The 15625-nt window shown below is 32.2% G+C and overlaps 1 protein-coding gene across 1 annotated transcript in view; it reads right to left on the minus strand.

Annotated features, from left to right (window-relative positions):
* The window catches only part of LOC134727691 (keratin-associated protein 16-1-like), a 58919-nt gene that overhangs the window by 13005 nt on the left and 30289 nt on the right, over positions 1-15625 (minus strand). The window contains exon 4 of the mRNA XM_063592074.1: positions 14748-14857. Coding sequence (XP_063448144.1) covers positions 14748-14857 — 110 coding nt within the window. The remainder of the gene's footprint in view (positions 1-14747; positions 14858-15625) is intronic.

Consider the following 15625-nt stretch of genomic DNA (forward strand, 5'->3'; position numbering starts at 1 on the left):
ATCCATGTGTTCGTAGATAGTAGATGTTGTTGTGTCCTGTTAAATTGTTATACGATGATGACTGATGTTCCCATATTTTGACTATTTTATTGATTGTGACTGTTTATTTAACGCATCATGTAAATGTAACGGAATTTGATGAGACTGTTATTAAAGTGAGAGGGTTAGCGCTATAGAACCAGGTTTAATCCACCATTTTCTACATTTGAAAATGCCTGTACCAAGTCAGGAATATGACAGTTCTTATCCATTCGTTTTTGATGCGTTTCGTTTTTTGATTTTGCCATGTGATTATGGACTTTCCAAATTGATTTTCCTCTGAGTTCAGTATTTTTGTGATTTTACTTTTGACTGTTACGCAAATTATAATTACAAATATCTGACACAAAATCCGGAACCAAATCGTGTAAATAATCTGGCGCTTGGTTATTTATAATCTTATAAAACATAGATAATTTTTTAACCTCCCGTCTGACGCTTAATTTTTCCCAACCCGTTTCTAAATAGATACTGTTCAAGCTAGCGTAACTTGTTAATCCCGTAACTATTCGAGCAGCCTCGAGTTGGATATTTTCGAACCGATCAGAATTGTTTTGTCCACAGTTATCCCATACTTCTGACGAATACTCCAAAATTGGGCGAATAAAAGTCATATAAATGTTTTCCAAATATTCCCTCTTAAGTCTAAATTTTAATTTTCGTAAAACATTAAGCTGCTTGGAAGTTTTTTCTATCAGCTTATCAACATGCTTACTCCATTTACAATCACTACTAAATATGACACCAAGATGTTTATGCGTATGAACTGGCTCTTATGTAGTGCCATCAAAATCAAAAGAAAAATTACTTTGTATAGTTTTCATACTGAATATCACAATATCAGTTTTATTTGGGTTAAACTTCACTATCCATCTGTTTGACCACGCATTTAAATAAACAAGATCTGTACTGATTAATTTTTTTAAAATGGATTCATTAGGAGCAGTATGACCTATTGAAGTGTCATCTGCAAAAAGCCTCCCAAATCCAGAAAAACCATCAGCTATATCATTAATATATATCAAAAACAATAACGGTCCTAATACCGAACCCTGAGGCACACCGGCGTTTAATTTTCCAAATTTTGAAAGTGAATCTTTTAAGACAACTTTCTGAGATCGGCTACATAGGTAGCTTTTTAACCAACACAGCAAGTCTCATTTTATACCATATTTATCAAGTTTGTATAATAAAGCCTTAATCCAAACCGTATCAAAAGCTTTACTTATATCAGCAAATGTAATGCTAGTAACTAGCTTTTCATTTAGCGCCAATAAAATTTTGTTGTAAAGTCCAATTAATTTGTGCGTAGTGGAATATCCTGGAATAAATCCAGATTGATACTTATACAACAGTTTGTTTTTAAGTAAATGGTTAAAAATATTTTTGAAAACAATTTTTTCTAATAATTTACTCACACATGACAATAAGGAGTCAGGCCTGTAGTTAGAAGGTATTGATTTGTCACCACTTTTGAATAATGGAATAACATATGCAATTTTCCATTGATCGGGAAATACCCTCTCATGAAGTGATTTATTAAAAAGTAAACATAATGGTTTTGAAATTTCATTTCTAACAGCAAGTTACATTCTGTTGCTTACACTATCTGGTCCTACCGCTTTATTTGGATCAAGCGTGGAAATAATATCAAGAATATCTTGTTCACTAACAATTATCTGCGAAAGAAACTCATGACAGCGATCATCAAATTCCGGTAAATCTTTATTAGCATCATCTATATTAGAAATAGAACAAAAATATTTATTTAAAATCTCTGACTTTTCTGTTCCTTCATACGCAAGGTTAAAGTTATGATCCGGGTCTCTTAGCGGAGGAATATCATGAGTTGGTCTGTCGCTTTTAATTAGCATATTGATGGTCTTTCAATACTGTTTACAGTTTGCTACTTTAAGTTCACCCAAATTGTCGTTTATAGTCACGTAAAAATGCTTTTTAGCTTGCTTTTTTGAATTATTAACTTTGTTCCTTTGTTGCTTATATTTATTTTCAGCAGATGTACTATGTGAACGCATAAAAAGTTTTCGAAATCTGTCCCGTTTTCTCGTTTCCCGTCTCAAATTTGAATCAAACCAAACTGTATCATCACATCTTATAGTTACGTCCCTTGTAGGGATACACGCAGATGCTATATTAATAAAAGTGTTAGTGAAATTCGTAGCAGCAACATGAACATCACTTGCTTCAGAAATCAAATTTTCCCAATTAGTGTTAAGTACTTTTTGTTTCATCAAGTCATAGTCCCCTCTTTTATAATCCCATATAGATCTAATATATGTTCGACTTTTACTAAAATCACAATCAATTGTGACATATGTTCCATCATGGTTACTTATACCTCCATCAATAGGTATAGTGTCTTTATCTAAAACTGGTATAGAGTCTGTAACTAAAATAGGGTCAAGTAGTGACGAGCTACTTGTTCGTGTGTCAAAGTGCGTGGCTTTGTCAATTATGTTAATCAGGCCATTAATACAATTAATATCTCTAATATTTGACGGTAGATCTGACATAAATTTTTTATTCAGATCACCTAATCAAATTATACAATTATTTTCATCAAGGGCGTTTTTCAACATTTGATCAAAGTATTGCCAGAAATAAACTGTAGATTGCCTTTCCGACCTATAATTTACATGAATCAAAATAGATCGAAGTTTGGTCTTTAACTCAAACCACATACTCTCAATTTCATCATGCTCTAAATCATGTCGACGGATTATGTGAACGTAATTTTTAAAATACATGATAATACTACCACCATGTGAATTTCTGTCTTTTCTAACTTGTGTCTCAAACCCCATAATAGATATATCGTAATCAGTAATATTAGAGTCTAAATGTGTTTCTGTGAAAAATACTACATCATAATCCTCAATACTATCGGCTATATAGTTCAGTTTATTTCTAAGGCTTCTAATGTTGCAATGGAAAATTGACAGTGTTTTTAGGAATACTCGTGTGTGCGTTCAGGACCCGGGTTCGGTTCAATGTCACCACATATTAATAATAAACATAAAAGCACCATATAAAAAGCAATCAAATTACTACAAGTTCTATATAAATTGCGTATACTAAGTTTAAATCTTAAAATCATCTTTGTTAATTCTGCCAGCATATCATTTAAGGAAAAACAATAACGGTAAACTGTTTTACTCAAACAACCCAAACTAGTCTTGTGATAAAACCGTCCTATTGTTATCCTGTACGATACAATATCATTACCCATTGTCAAATACAATATAATAGAAAAGGATAACAATATAGGACTAGATTGTAAAACATGATACATAGCATGGACAATTATAATTCGAATGACCCTTCATGAATTTCAGAAAAATAAAAAGTAAAGAAAGAAAGAAAAATATGTACATGTACAAAAAGCAATATTTCAACATCGTCAATATTCGATGTTGGTATTGCAAATATCAGAGAGCTGAATTTTAACAAAGATTTTGTGTTAATGATACTTTAATAACGAACTTTGATGAAATAATCCAAAATTAAGTGACCAATTTTTATGCGCCTCTCTGAATTATATCGAAAGTTGAAATGAACTAATTTACATATTGTTGTCAAATAAGATAAGGTATACTATAAATTTAGCTTGGACATAATAACCGTAACGATTGTCACGTGATACAATATTTTTTAAAAACACACTTCGTTGATTATCACTCATGTGATATAGAGTAGAATTTAAACTTATTGACATTGTCAAAGATGTATGATTTTAGTGTATATAAACACTACCACGTGTTTCTAAACACGTGTATTATACAACAGTTACTGTTAAAAATTAAGTAAATACGGATAGTGCTTACTAGTTTAGACACTTTCTTGAAACAGTATATTTACATATTACATATTGTACATAGTATTAAACTAGATCATACAGTTCCGAGTAAATTTGTGAATTTGTAAACTTTATTCAGACAAAACAAATAAGAATATGATGGTAACGGAATGTCAATCCTCATTCAGGTCATCACCTTCAAGGACTTCCCCACCAAGTCTGTAAATGTCTTGCCTTGAGTTAATCTTTTTAGGACGAGCATTTTCTGTTGTTTTTACTATTATGGACCCGTCATGTGTCCAAAAGGAGTGTATGATATCTTTTTCACGCAAAGTGTTTAATCTATGTAGCAGATCATACCTGTGTTTGGTGAGATTTTCTGCAATGAAAATTTTGCTTTTGTTTCCTTCTAAATAACGCTTGCTGTTGAAGACTAATTGTCTCTGACGGTATGACAGGAAGCATACAATGATTGCAATTTTGCCATCTTTAATTTCAACAATTGGATGGGACCGGCCAATGTCTCTTGTGTTCAAATTCAATTTGAGATTTTTATTACAAATATCAAGTACAAGTGCATCAGTGTTAATAGGTTTAATTATGTCACCATTATCATCAGTTGGAGCTGGAACATTATGAAATCGCAAGCTTGTTCTTCGCGAATATTGTTCCTGTTCCTCAATTCTGGCCTCGACCTTGTCTAATTTGTTTTTTTAACATTTTCATTTCCTCTTTATATTTATTAAGTTCTACGTCTTTAAGAATAAGAGCATCTTTGTTGTGTTTAATACTTAGCAAGTGAGGCTGCATGCATTCATCAACTATCTGGACAATTTTGGGTTTGACCATTTCAATGACTTTTTCTGTGATAAGAGGGATGATGGAATCCATAAACTCTTGATTTTTTAGAGTAGCACATACAACATCTGATAATTTAAAAACCGTTTCTTTTTCAACAGATGATATGATATTCTCAGTACTATCAGTACTATCAGAATTGGGCAAGCTAGAGTCACTGAGTGAAGTATCAAGGTTGACAAGTCTGGCAAGTTTGTCTACTTGTTGCATTGACGGGGATGAATTATCAGGACTACTAGATGGTTGGTCTCTTTTGCCACTGTGCTTTGGTGTATTTTTAAAGTAACTGACAATGTTAGATTGTTGTTGTTTTTCTTTAGTTACCTGGTCAGCCATCTTGTGTGTTGTGAACTCCAATATATAACAGATATAAATGAAAAATCTAGCAAAAGTCACTATTTGGTCATAAATGAATCTGTTCGAACGAATATAATATACTTTTCACATCATGTCTAATAAATTTTCAAAATATATCATAACATATTACACTGGAGGATATAAATTTCTCTCTTTTTAGTCTCCTCAAATTTTCACACCTTCATACTCAAGGGCAGATAATCTATAAGATAATAACCGATAGTAGAAAACAGTATAGTTCCCGGTCTGTATGTCCTTCCCAACATCCGTTGGTCCATCCGTCTATCTGTATCAGATTACACTTGTGGTGTAGGGTAATTTGTGGTCACATCAACATTGAACTTGGTACACTTGGTATTTATGTATTTACCAAATACGGGTTCAGATTCAGGTTTCGCGGTTCACTGAACAAGGAAATATGGTAGTGTGAACTTTGTGTTCTTTCGAAACATATTTTTATTGTTATTTGTTTTTAGTTTAGATCCGATGATTCAATATAAAAAAAGGAGATGTGATATGATTGCAAATGAGACAATTATCCACCAGACAGAGTTCACATAACGGGGATGTAAGCAATTAAAGGTCAATCTACGGCCTTCAACCATGAACAAAATTCATACTGTATAATAAGCTAGAAAGGTGTAATACCACCTAATCATAGTACGTCACATCCGGTTGCATACGATAAAGGGTCGAAAAAAAATATTCCCTTGAACTTGACAGTTGTAGGAAATTAATCCTACATTTCATTGCAGTAAAAAAAATCTGGGTCATAAACATATATCTTTGGTGTTTAAAAGCACCATTTTTTTTATTTGGTGTTTCTATAGAATATTTGGAAACTTCAGGTTACATGGTTACTAAAGCTTGTACACAGGTAAAACAGAGGTGAAAATGTAATGAAATGTCATGTGAAATTGTGTCTATAGTACTGGACAGGATAAAACTATACTCATGCAAAGTATTTCTTTGTTTGAAACAAAGATAAATTCTACACATTTAACAAAGACTAATAAGGGAAAATCAATGGCCTGACATGAAAAAATGTGATGCAGTACATTTGTATAAAAACTCAATATGTCACTATATTATTAGCCATCATTTGAATTCCATAAACAATGTTTATATTGTTTACAACGTTTCAATATTTATTAATATCATATAGAGAATATTGTTTGCAACATGCTTAGCTATTAATATGAGCTTTTTATTTCGGAAAAGACATCTATAAACATTTTAAATCAGTGACACAAACAACTGCTACTAACAGGTGTAAGCATTTTTACATGTTGTGTTGAGGAAAGAATACTCATTTAGACCAGTCAAAATAAAACCTTGTTCGTCGGACACGTGATGTGAAACGTCGACGCGTTGAAAAGAACTTTTCCTTTAACTTGCGTCCAGGTAACAAATGCCCTTGTCTGAATTTGAATTTTCACTGCAACATAGCAGAAGCCGTTGTGACCTTTTATATTTAAACACCTACATCTCGATGTTCGACTCGAAAAATGGTCTACATTGAAAATAAACAGAATATGTCATGCGACAGCTATGTTTTGTCTAAGTGATCTACCGAACAAAATGTTTACTAAAAAACACGCCACCAATTAAATTATTGATGATTTGATGTGCTCGGCGACGACCCTAAAACAGCACTTGTTAGATAAAAACTTGAACTACAACGTGAGATAAATTATCTTGAAGTCGTTAAATTTATGATGGTGTCTTCAACTACTTCAATAAGGACTCTTCCTTTAAAACATTTAGAGGATCAAGGAAAAACACAATCAAATTAAGAAAACGCAAATCAAAGCAATATTGCAAATGACATTTATCACTATGAAGGTAATTTTATCAATAACTCATACATGTCATAACAGCATTGTGTAAGTGCATTTTGTGGGTTTCGTGTTTGTTTTAATAACAGCAATTATTGGAAGTAAAAACAAAATATTGTTTATATGTAATACAAAAAAAACGAGTTTTGTTATAATTCATCGAACTTGAGAATAAGGTTGTTTAGTTTAGAATTTAAGCATTATTACGGCACATATCAGTTGAATATCTGATAGTTACACGAAATCTATACCCTTTAGTGATATGCAATTATTCAATTTGTGAAGATGTGGTTAAGGTATTTGATTAAATGTATATGAAACAAAGGGGTAAGATATCAAGGGGCATTGAAAAACAAACAACACGTCAAAGAAAGAATGACAATTATATGTAAACAAGAAACTAACATACGAACAGAAGTAAACAAAACAATACACATATGACAACATATTGAGCAACACCTTACAAAATTTCGGAAGTGAAATAAGGTGGTGCATAAGGATAAGCAGTTATTGCTCTACCAGTGTTTTTCGCCATAATGCCCTTTCTAAGGGAAAAAGGGAAAATCCAGTAAAAAGTCGAATTCACTGATGTCACTAATAAATTCAGATTGTGGCTACAGCATAAAAAAGTGGAATATATCCGATGTCATCTGATGACACCGATTTTTATACAAAATAAGGTAAATCAAATTTTGATGACGTCCGTTAAACTCCCACTTTATCATGCAATATAATATGGTTCAATAGCTTCCTTGGACTTGACAATCCTTTTATAAATTAATCTGATTACTGTGACTTGAACAAATGTTTTGCTTTTAACCGTTATCTATTATTCAACCATATTGTAGAATTGACAATACAATTGGGACATTTAAATTGACCAGTTGGTTATTGTCAAGAGTTGCGTCTACCTTGATGCTACCTGTTCTGTTTTTTTTTTCTCCACCTAATAAAACCTTACAGCATGCCCTTTTCCAGAAGTTGTCTTCACCTTGGGTGATTATGTAATAAAATTGACAGGGAAGAAACTATGATTGGTTATAATTGTTTAAAATCCCGAATATATATGATTAATCGAATTTTGAACAAGATATCTAAATCAGTAAAAGATTTTCTGAACTGTATGTTAATATGAATAAAAATCAAAACTGATTTTACATAATATATGAATCTTGAAATTGTTAACCCTTTTACATACATGACAACGTATTTTCAATTTGTCAGTGAACCAAAAATCAAAGTTATTCAGATATATTTAGTTTTCAGTTTTCACAAATGTTTCAGATGGATATATATGTTATGCATTTCTTCATATGTCTCTTCTTTTTTTTTTTACATTTTGGAGTATTATTCACAGTGTTTGAAATCTTTTGGAATCAATGTACATAAAATATTGGAATGTATTTTATTTGAATTCACTTCATGGATGCCATTCAAATTTGCTTCTCAAAATGTGACTTTGTCTTCAGTGAGGATTTAATTCTTTCAAAATGTTCTGTGTGGCTTTCATGCACATGATGTTGTAAAATTAGAAATAATTTTGGAGTATACCTTGCAGTGTTTTTCTTTGCAATCTATTAGGAATGGTGTGCATTCAAATCCTGTGTTCACTCAAGGGAATTCAATTTGTATAAGATAGGATTTAGTCAATTTGAAAGGCAAAAAAAACAAAACAACTGGAGTACAAGTAGGAGAAATAAGTTCATCCAACATGCATCTGTGGCTTTAAATGTGATTTTGAAAATAATCATTATAAAATCAGAATTTAATATGAAGATGATTCCATTTTTTAAATGGAATATATATCATAGAAATGAAATGACATGTGAATACAGTGGATATACACATGTAGTCAAATATAGTGATAAATTTAAAAAAGAAGTAAAATATTCCAAAAAAATCATAAAGTTGGGATAATAATTTTGAATGTGATATATTCGAAATAAACAATATTAAATTATGAATCTAATATTGTTTGATTGGAACATATACCATGGGAAATGAAATTAAAACTGAATACTGTGGATATAGTGAAAAATATTATAGAATATTTGTAAAGTGAGGATAATCAAAATCATTTTGAATATGATATTGGAAATAATAGAAAATTACAAAAGTCTGGATCAAATATAAAGAATCTGCACCTGTTTAATTGGAATAACATGTATAACAAGTCTAAAAGAATACAACATCACCAAAAACACAATAAAACGAACAATATGTTAGATATTTCGGATAACAGACATCCTTCTTCGGTAATTGCACGATGAAAAATGAATCATGTCAATTCAAATTAAGACTCTATCAAAATCTTGATTTATACAATTTAAGCGAACGCTGGAACAATTTTAAAATTTTCAAACACACCGCAAAGACTACAAAAATATGCCAAAAATAAAAAAAGTTATTTACGATGTGAACTGGCACAACTCTAAATTCCCAAAGGTGTTGACAGTTGAGATGCTAAACAACTGCGTGGAAATAGTCCCAATAAACAGTCTTGACCGATCTAAACTGGTATGATATTTAAAATATGACAACGGTAGGGCAGTTGCATCAGAGACTGCGTATTTAAACATCCCAAAAATATAGTAATTTGATGATAAGAAAATTGAGTAATAAATTTTTACTAAGGTTAAGTAATAGAACGTGGCTGCGTACTTACACATCCTTGCCAACTGTAATCAAACCTAATATAATTCAAAAGTTCCTGAAAAGTGTAAGGGTCCAGTACGGAAGCCGTAGTAACTGGACACAAGTGATAGCAGGAAATTAGTGATGGTAGGACAAATGAGTGACTCTTCTATTTTTTTTCATTAATGCCCTCTGGGGAAACTGTCCTCAGCTTTCTTATCCAAAAACTTTCCCGAGCAAGTCTGTCGGCCTTTGACCAATCCTCGTTGTGATCTATGATAGTGATGGTAAGTTTTTTAAGATCAGCTTGGGCGTGCCCATGTGATCTTAAATGACGACTTACGGGAAGGTCGGGCTTGCATGTGTAGTCGGTTATATTATTGGAAATTAAAAAGAATGACGTGGATAAAGAAAAAAAATCTAGTGATATAGTGAAAACTGTAAAAAAAATAATTCCGAAATAATTATAGAATTGAAGAAATATTTCTGAATTATTTCAAATATTGAAACTGGAATGCTGGATGGGAAATCAAATATCAGTGTCAATTAATAAATAAATTAAATAATTTCATGAATTTATTCATAACTGTTGTGATATTTCACTATGCATAAACACTTTGTACAAGGCTCATGTCAATAAATATTGAACAAATGTCTAAATGAAGAAATGCAAACATTTGTTCTGGTGTTTATTAATCCTGGAAAATTATGGAAATTATAAAATAGTTAAGATTTCCAAAAAGAGTTAAAACAATGAGTTATCTCCCATTAGAAAGAGCCAAAGAGATAAAAGAGGTCTTTTCAATAATATAAAAGTATTTCAAGCACTCAGAGTATTTGGCTATGAAAACATTAAGAGGAAATTTAGTGCATTATATGATATGCAATTAATTTGCCAGCAAGAAAAACATGTATACATTGTTAACGTTGTTCTGGCTTGTTCACTTCTAAAATTTTAAAATGGCGCTAAAATAAAAATCTCTCTTTTTTTTAAATGCTGTGTTTTTGTTGTAATTGTTCGGCCAACTACTTCAAGGAGTAAATTAACTTCAAAGGAAAAAGACTGAATTACAATTTGTATTTCCTTTACTTTTTTTTAGGAATCTCTAATGAAGAACATTGGGAAATGAATGTTTTTCAGCAAATTTTAGCAATTATTAGAACATGAAATAAGTTTGCATCTTTTGGTTATACTCTAGCTTATTCACACCGTATATACTAATTTCAATGGAATGTTATTTAATAAAGATAAATATTGAAGTCTTAATGTCACATGGATAGCTTCTTAAAGATCTATCCAAGTAACACTACAACAGTTAACATTGAACAGGTGTCAGAAGTGATTGGACAGCATCCAGGTAGACTATGAATTCATGAGAGATCATCTATTTATCAACTCTAATACCAACTGGTCAATTAAATGCCCCATTGTATTGTCAATTTTACAATCTGGTTGAACCATCGGTAACGGTAAACTGCATCACCTATAGCAAAGTCCCAGTAATTATATTTATTTCGTTACAAGATCAATGTTAAATTTGTTTCAATGTCTTTTCACACACATAAACATTTATGTTAAGGTAAATAAACTCATCAAGAATACCAATATTAAAATTTTGTACGCCGGACGCGCGTTTCGTTCACAAAAGACTTTTCTGAAACTCGTCAAAAAAGTTTAAAGGGCCAAATAAAGTACGAAATAGAAAAGCATTGGGGTAAATGTGTACGCTTGTAAATTGCAGTTGTTCTCAATCATCATTGAATATAAGTCATCAAGTTTGTATACTCTGAAGATTGCTTTATATAATTTACAATGTATCAATATCCTACATCTGATTTCTGAATTGTATCCTTGCACATGTGTTGCATCTTATCTATATATCCAAAGCTCATCGGAAATTTCTTTCGCTTGGCCTACGTATACTAGCAGAAATTGTCGCTATGTACCCATTGTATAGAAGCAACTACATTATATGTTATTCAGGTCTCAGACAGGGTATATACTGTGACATTCCCGGCTGAGAGTTTATATCCCCTGAGCCGAAGGCGAAGGGGATATAACACCTAGTCCGGGAATGTCACAGTATATACCCTGTCTGAGACCTGAATTACACGTATATTACGGATTACCCCTGCCTTAATGTTATTTTCAAGTGCAAGTATTTGTTGACAACACATATATATTGAAAAACCCAATTTGATATGTACGTTCGGCATATGTGAGGATTTTCTAATTTGCTGTGAACATAATTTTATCGTGTATGTAATAATTTATAATAACACTTTTAACATTAAATTTAAGTATTAAAAGTGTAAATTGCGTGATTTTGTATTAAAAATGTATTATTGACTGAAGCACGTTATTATTTTCCCTCTGTGAGCCTCTGACAGTCACATAGCGTTTGACGACGCCACATAGTAACCGGTGTTATAATGACGTTTTTGAGGTTCCATTTGGCGATAAAAACGTCGTATATACCCCGGCAGTTTCCTGAATATATACTGACATCTCTGTGTTGTTATCCAATCACAAACCTCGACACATTTGTAATCCGTAATATATTTGTATTTCTTGCAATTATTGACGACTGCATGCCAAACCATGAGAAATGATTTGATTGAAGCAGTATAATTGTTATGTATTCACGTGTAATAAAATAAATTGATGAGTAGTCTCAGTTTTCGATATCAAAGCATAAAAGACAAATATGTGTGATAAATTTCCAATTGCTTCCTTGAATAAAATTTCTTGGAATATTTTACTTATCATTATTAAAAAATAATGTAGCTCAAGGGAAGAAAATTATTTTGCTTTTTGTGAAATCAATCATTGACAAAACAAGAATGTGTCCATAGTACACGAATGCCCCATTCGCACTATCATTTTCTGTGTTCAGTGGACCGTGGAAATTGGGGTCAGAACTTAAATTTGGAATTAAAATTAGAAAAATCATGTCATGGGGAACATGTGTACTAAGTATCAAGTTGATGTACCTTCTCATCATAAACTACCTTGACCAAAAACTTTAACCTGAACTTCGCACTATCATTTTCTATGTTCAATGGACCATGAAATTGGGGTCAAAACTATAATTTGGCATTAAAATTAGAAAGATTATATCATGGGGTACATGTGTACTAAGTTTCAAATAGATTGGACTTCAACTTCATCAAAAACTACCTCGACCAAAAACTTTAACCTAAAGCGGGAAGAACGGACGCACAGACGGACGCACAGACGGACGGACGAACGAACGAACGGAGGCACAGACCAGAAACATAATGCCCCTCTACTATCGTAGGTGGGGCATAACAATGATATATTAAGGAATAAGTGATGCTACCATGACGTCAAACACATTTGATAATTGACATATTTAACCTTAACTCACCATTTCCAAAACAATAAGGAAATGTGCTATGGTTGTCATTGATGCATCATTCCAACAGAATCCAATGATGCGGATTTCAGAAACTAACTATAAAATTACAGTAACATCTTTGAATAAGACATCTTGTATCAAATTATTTACTTGGGCACGGCTTTTGCTCATTTCGTAATATCAATGACAAAATCCAAAATGAATGTATGCTGGCAGTTAAACAATATCCTTTCTTTTCCGTTTGTGTTATTGCATCAAATGCTAGAAGTTTGATGCCAAATGCAAATATTTCATATAGTACATGTAAACTGATATAGTATATACTGATGTCTTGAAGGATGTTACAAATGTAACTGATAGCTTCATAAACTTTTTATCTTTTCAAACTTAAGGAGCAAAAAAAATTGTTTTTCATACATTCACTATTTAAGAGATCATTGCCCCTTTACGGCTTTATATAGATATAGGAAGATGTGGTGTGAGTGTCAATGAGACAACTCTCCATCCAAATAACAATTTAAAAATTAAACCATTATAGGTTAAAGTACGGCCTTCAACACGGAGCCTTGGCTCACACCGAACAACAAGCTATAAAGGGCCCCAAAATTACTAGTGTAAAACCATTCAAACGGGAAAACCAACGGTCTAATCTATATAAACAAAACGAGAAACGAGAAACATTTGTTCTCTAAACCTCATTCAGGTTCGAATGTAAACTATTTCCATTAACTTTGGGTTTTTGTTTTGTTGGAAATTTGCGTCGAGAAAGATAATTTGTTTTTACTGTATATACGTATTAGACTAATCTGACATACGCAGTTTACAATTGAAAACTTTCGAGTTCGATGCAATTCCGTCAAAAACTCTGGTTTTAGTGAACGTCATTTGTGCGTTTAGGGGCGTCGTCACTTCCATTCCAATGTTGAGCGAGTGGTTGGAAAACTATAATTCTATATTTTACTAATTATTCGGCAAATTGAATCAGCATTGCTGTCATTAGGGAATTTTCATTAAGTACCTACAGAACAACCATTATTTCTAGTTTATCCTGCACAATGACGATCACTAAGACGCTTGATGAAAGTAAATAGTGCATACATGCGACCCCCTTTATCTAGTAAATGACGTCATAAAGGCTTGTATAGTTGACGAGTTTTTTCCGGTGACGAATGAACTCGAAAGTGGTCTATATATTGCAAGTGAAGTTGAAATCATCCCTTCGTGAATTTAACGGACGCCATCACGAGTTGGTTGACCGTTATGGAATAACCGTTTTACAAATGATATCGGATATGTTCCTTACGTCGTAACTACAGTCCCCTTCTCTTTCATGAATTTGACCTACCGAATTAGACTATTTACCTGATTTGTAATCACATAAGCAACACGACGGGTGCCGCATGTGGAGCAGGATCTGCTTACCCTTCCGGAGCACCTGAGATCACCCCTAGTTTTTGGTGGGGTTCGTGTTGTTTATTCTTTAGTTTTCTATGTTGTGTCACGTGTACTATTGTTTTTCTGTTTGTCTTTTTCATTTTTAGCCATGGCGTTGTCAGTTTGTTTTAGATTTATGAGCTTGACTGTCCCTTTGGTATCTTTCGTCCCTCTTTTTGCAACGGACTATTGAACTCTTTGATTAATTTAAATTTTCGGCCTGTTGCACTAGAAAATCGGATATAGTTCATTCAGTGATTGTTATCGTTAAGACGCATATTGAATGATCTCTCCTAAGCATGAAGCCATCTTCACTAAATTGGTGAGGGTGTGTGCTGAAGAGGAATTTCAAATTTTTTATTTGCATTTTAGTAAAAAAAAGCTTACTAGTGTTAGTATTCCAAAGTTCATTTGTAGAATTTAGTTTCGTTCCATCATTCCAAAGCCATGTTCCTTCAGTTTCAATATCGGTAAGTCCAATCCAAATTACGTCACCCCTGTAAATAATAACTTTTTTGGATTGATATATTCAACAATATTATAATAAAAGTAAATTAATTGTTTGTTATAGTGCCATGTGTAAATCAATATAAGTGTATACATTTGTACAAACTATAATCCGACTGACATAAGACACCCGACCCAAGATCAAAAAGTCTTCTTTACTTTCGATTTAATATTAATGTTTCAATATCACGTGTTAATTGTCAATTGAAATTCAAGAGAAAGATAATCATAATCTTAGAATGAGAATTTGTAAAAATTCAGTATTGGTTCTTCTGAAGTATTTGAAAAAGTTTAAGAATGTTACCTTAAGTAAACTATTTGTTTTCTATGAAAAAATGACGCTGCTAAGTACTTAGCTATTTTCGGTGGATTTTTCAACATTAGAAATGTTAATTTTAACTGGTTATCTGGCTTCATATAGTCCCGCAGCACTTATATCTGGCTAAAACTGTTTGTCTGATATCATTATATAAAATGTACAGTTTATACGAAAATCATGAAAATGAAGTTCACGTCCAGCATTTTATGAACTATAAAATCGACAAATCAAATTGATATCCTCTACTGGTTCCAATATATATCTACCGGTCTCAATTCTGATTGGTAATATTTCGCACCGAAATTGGGATAGCACAGATCGCTCTTATTTGTAGGATTTAGTTTAACATAATGTTTTGTTCACAGTTTGTTTTAAAGTTTAATTAGGATCGTAGCTTTGGCTTATTTATCAAGGACTCTATCCATATACCACAATAATG

This window comes from Mytilus trossulus, chromosome 8, assembly GCF_036588685.1.
Source record: "Mytilus trossulus isolate FHL-02 chromosome 8, PNRI_Mtr1.1.1.hap1, whole genome shotgun sequence".
NCBI lineage: Eukaryota > Metazoa > Mollusca > Bivalvia > Mytilida > Mytilidae > Mytilus > Mytilus trossulus.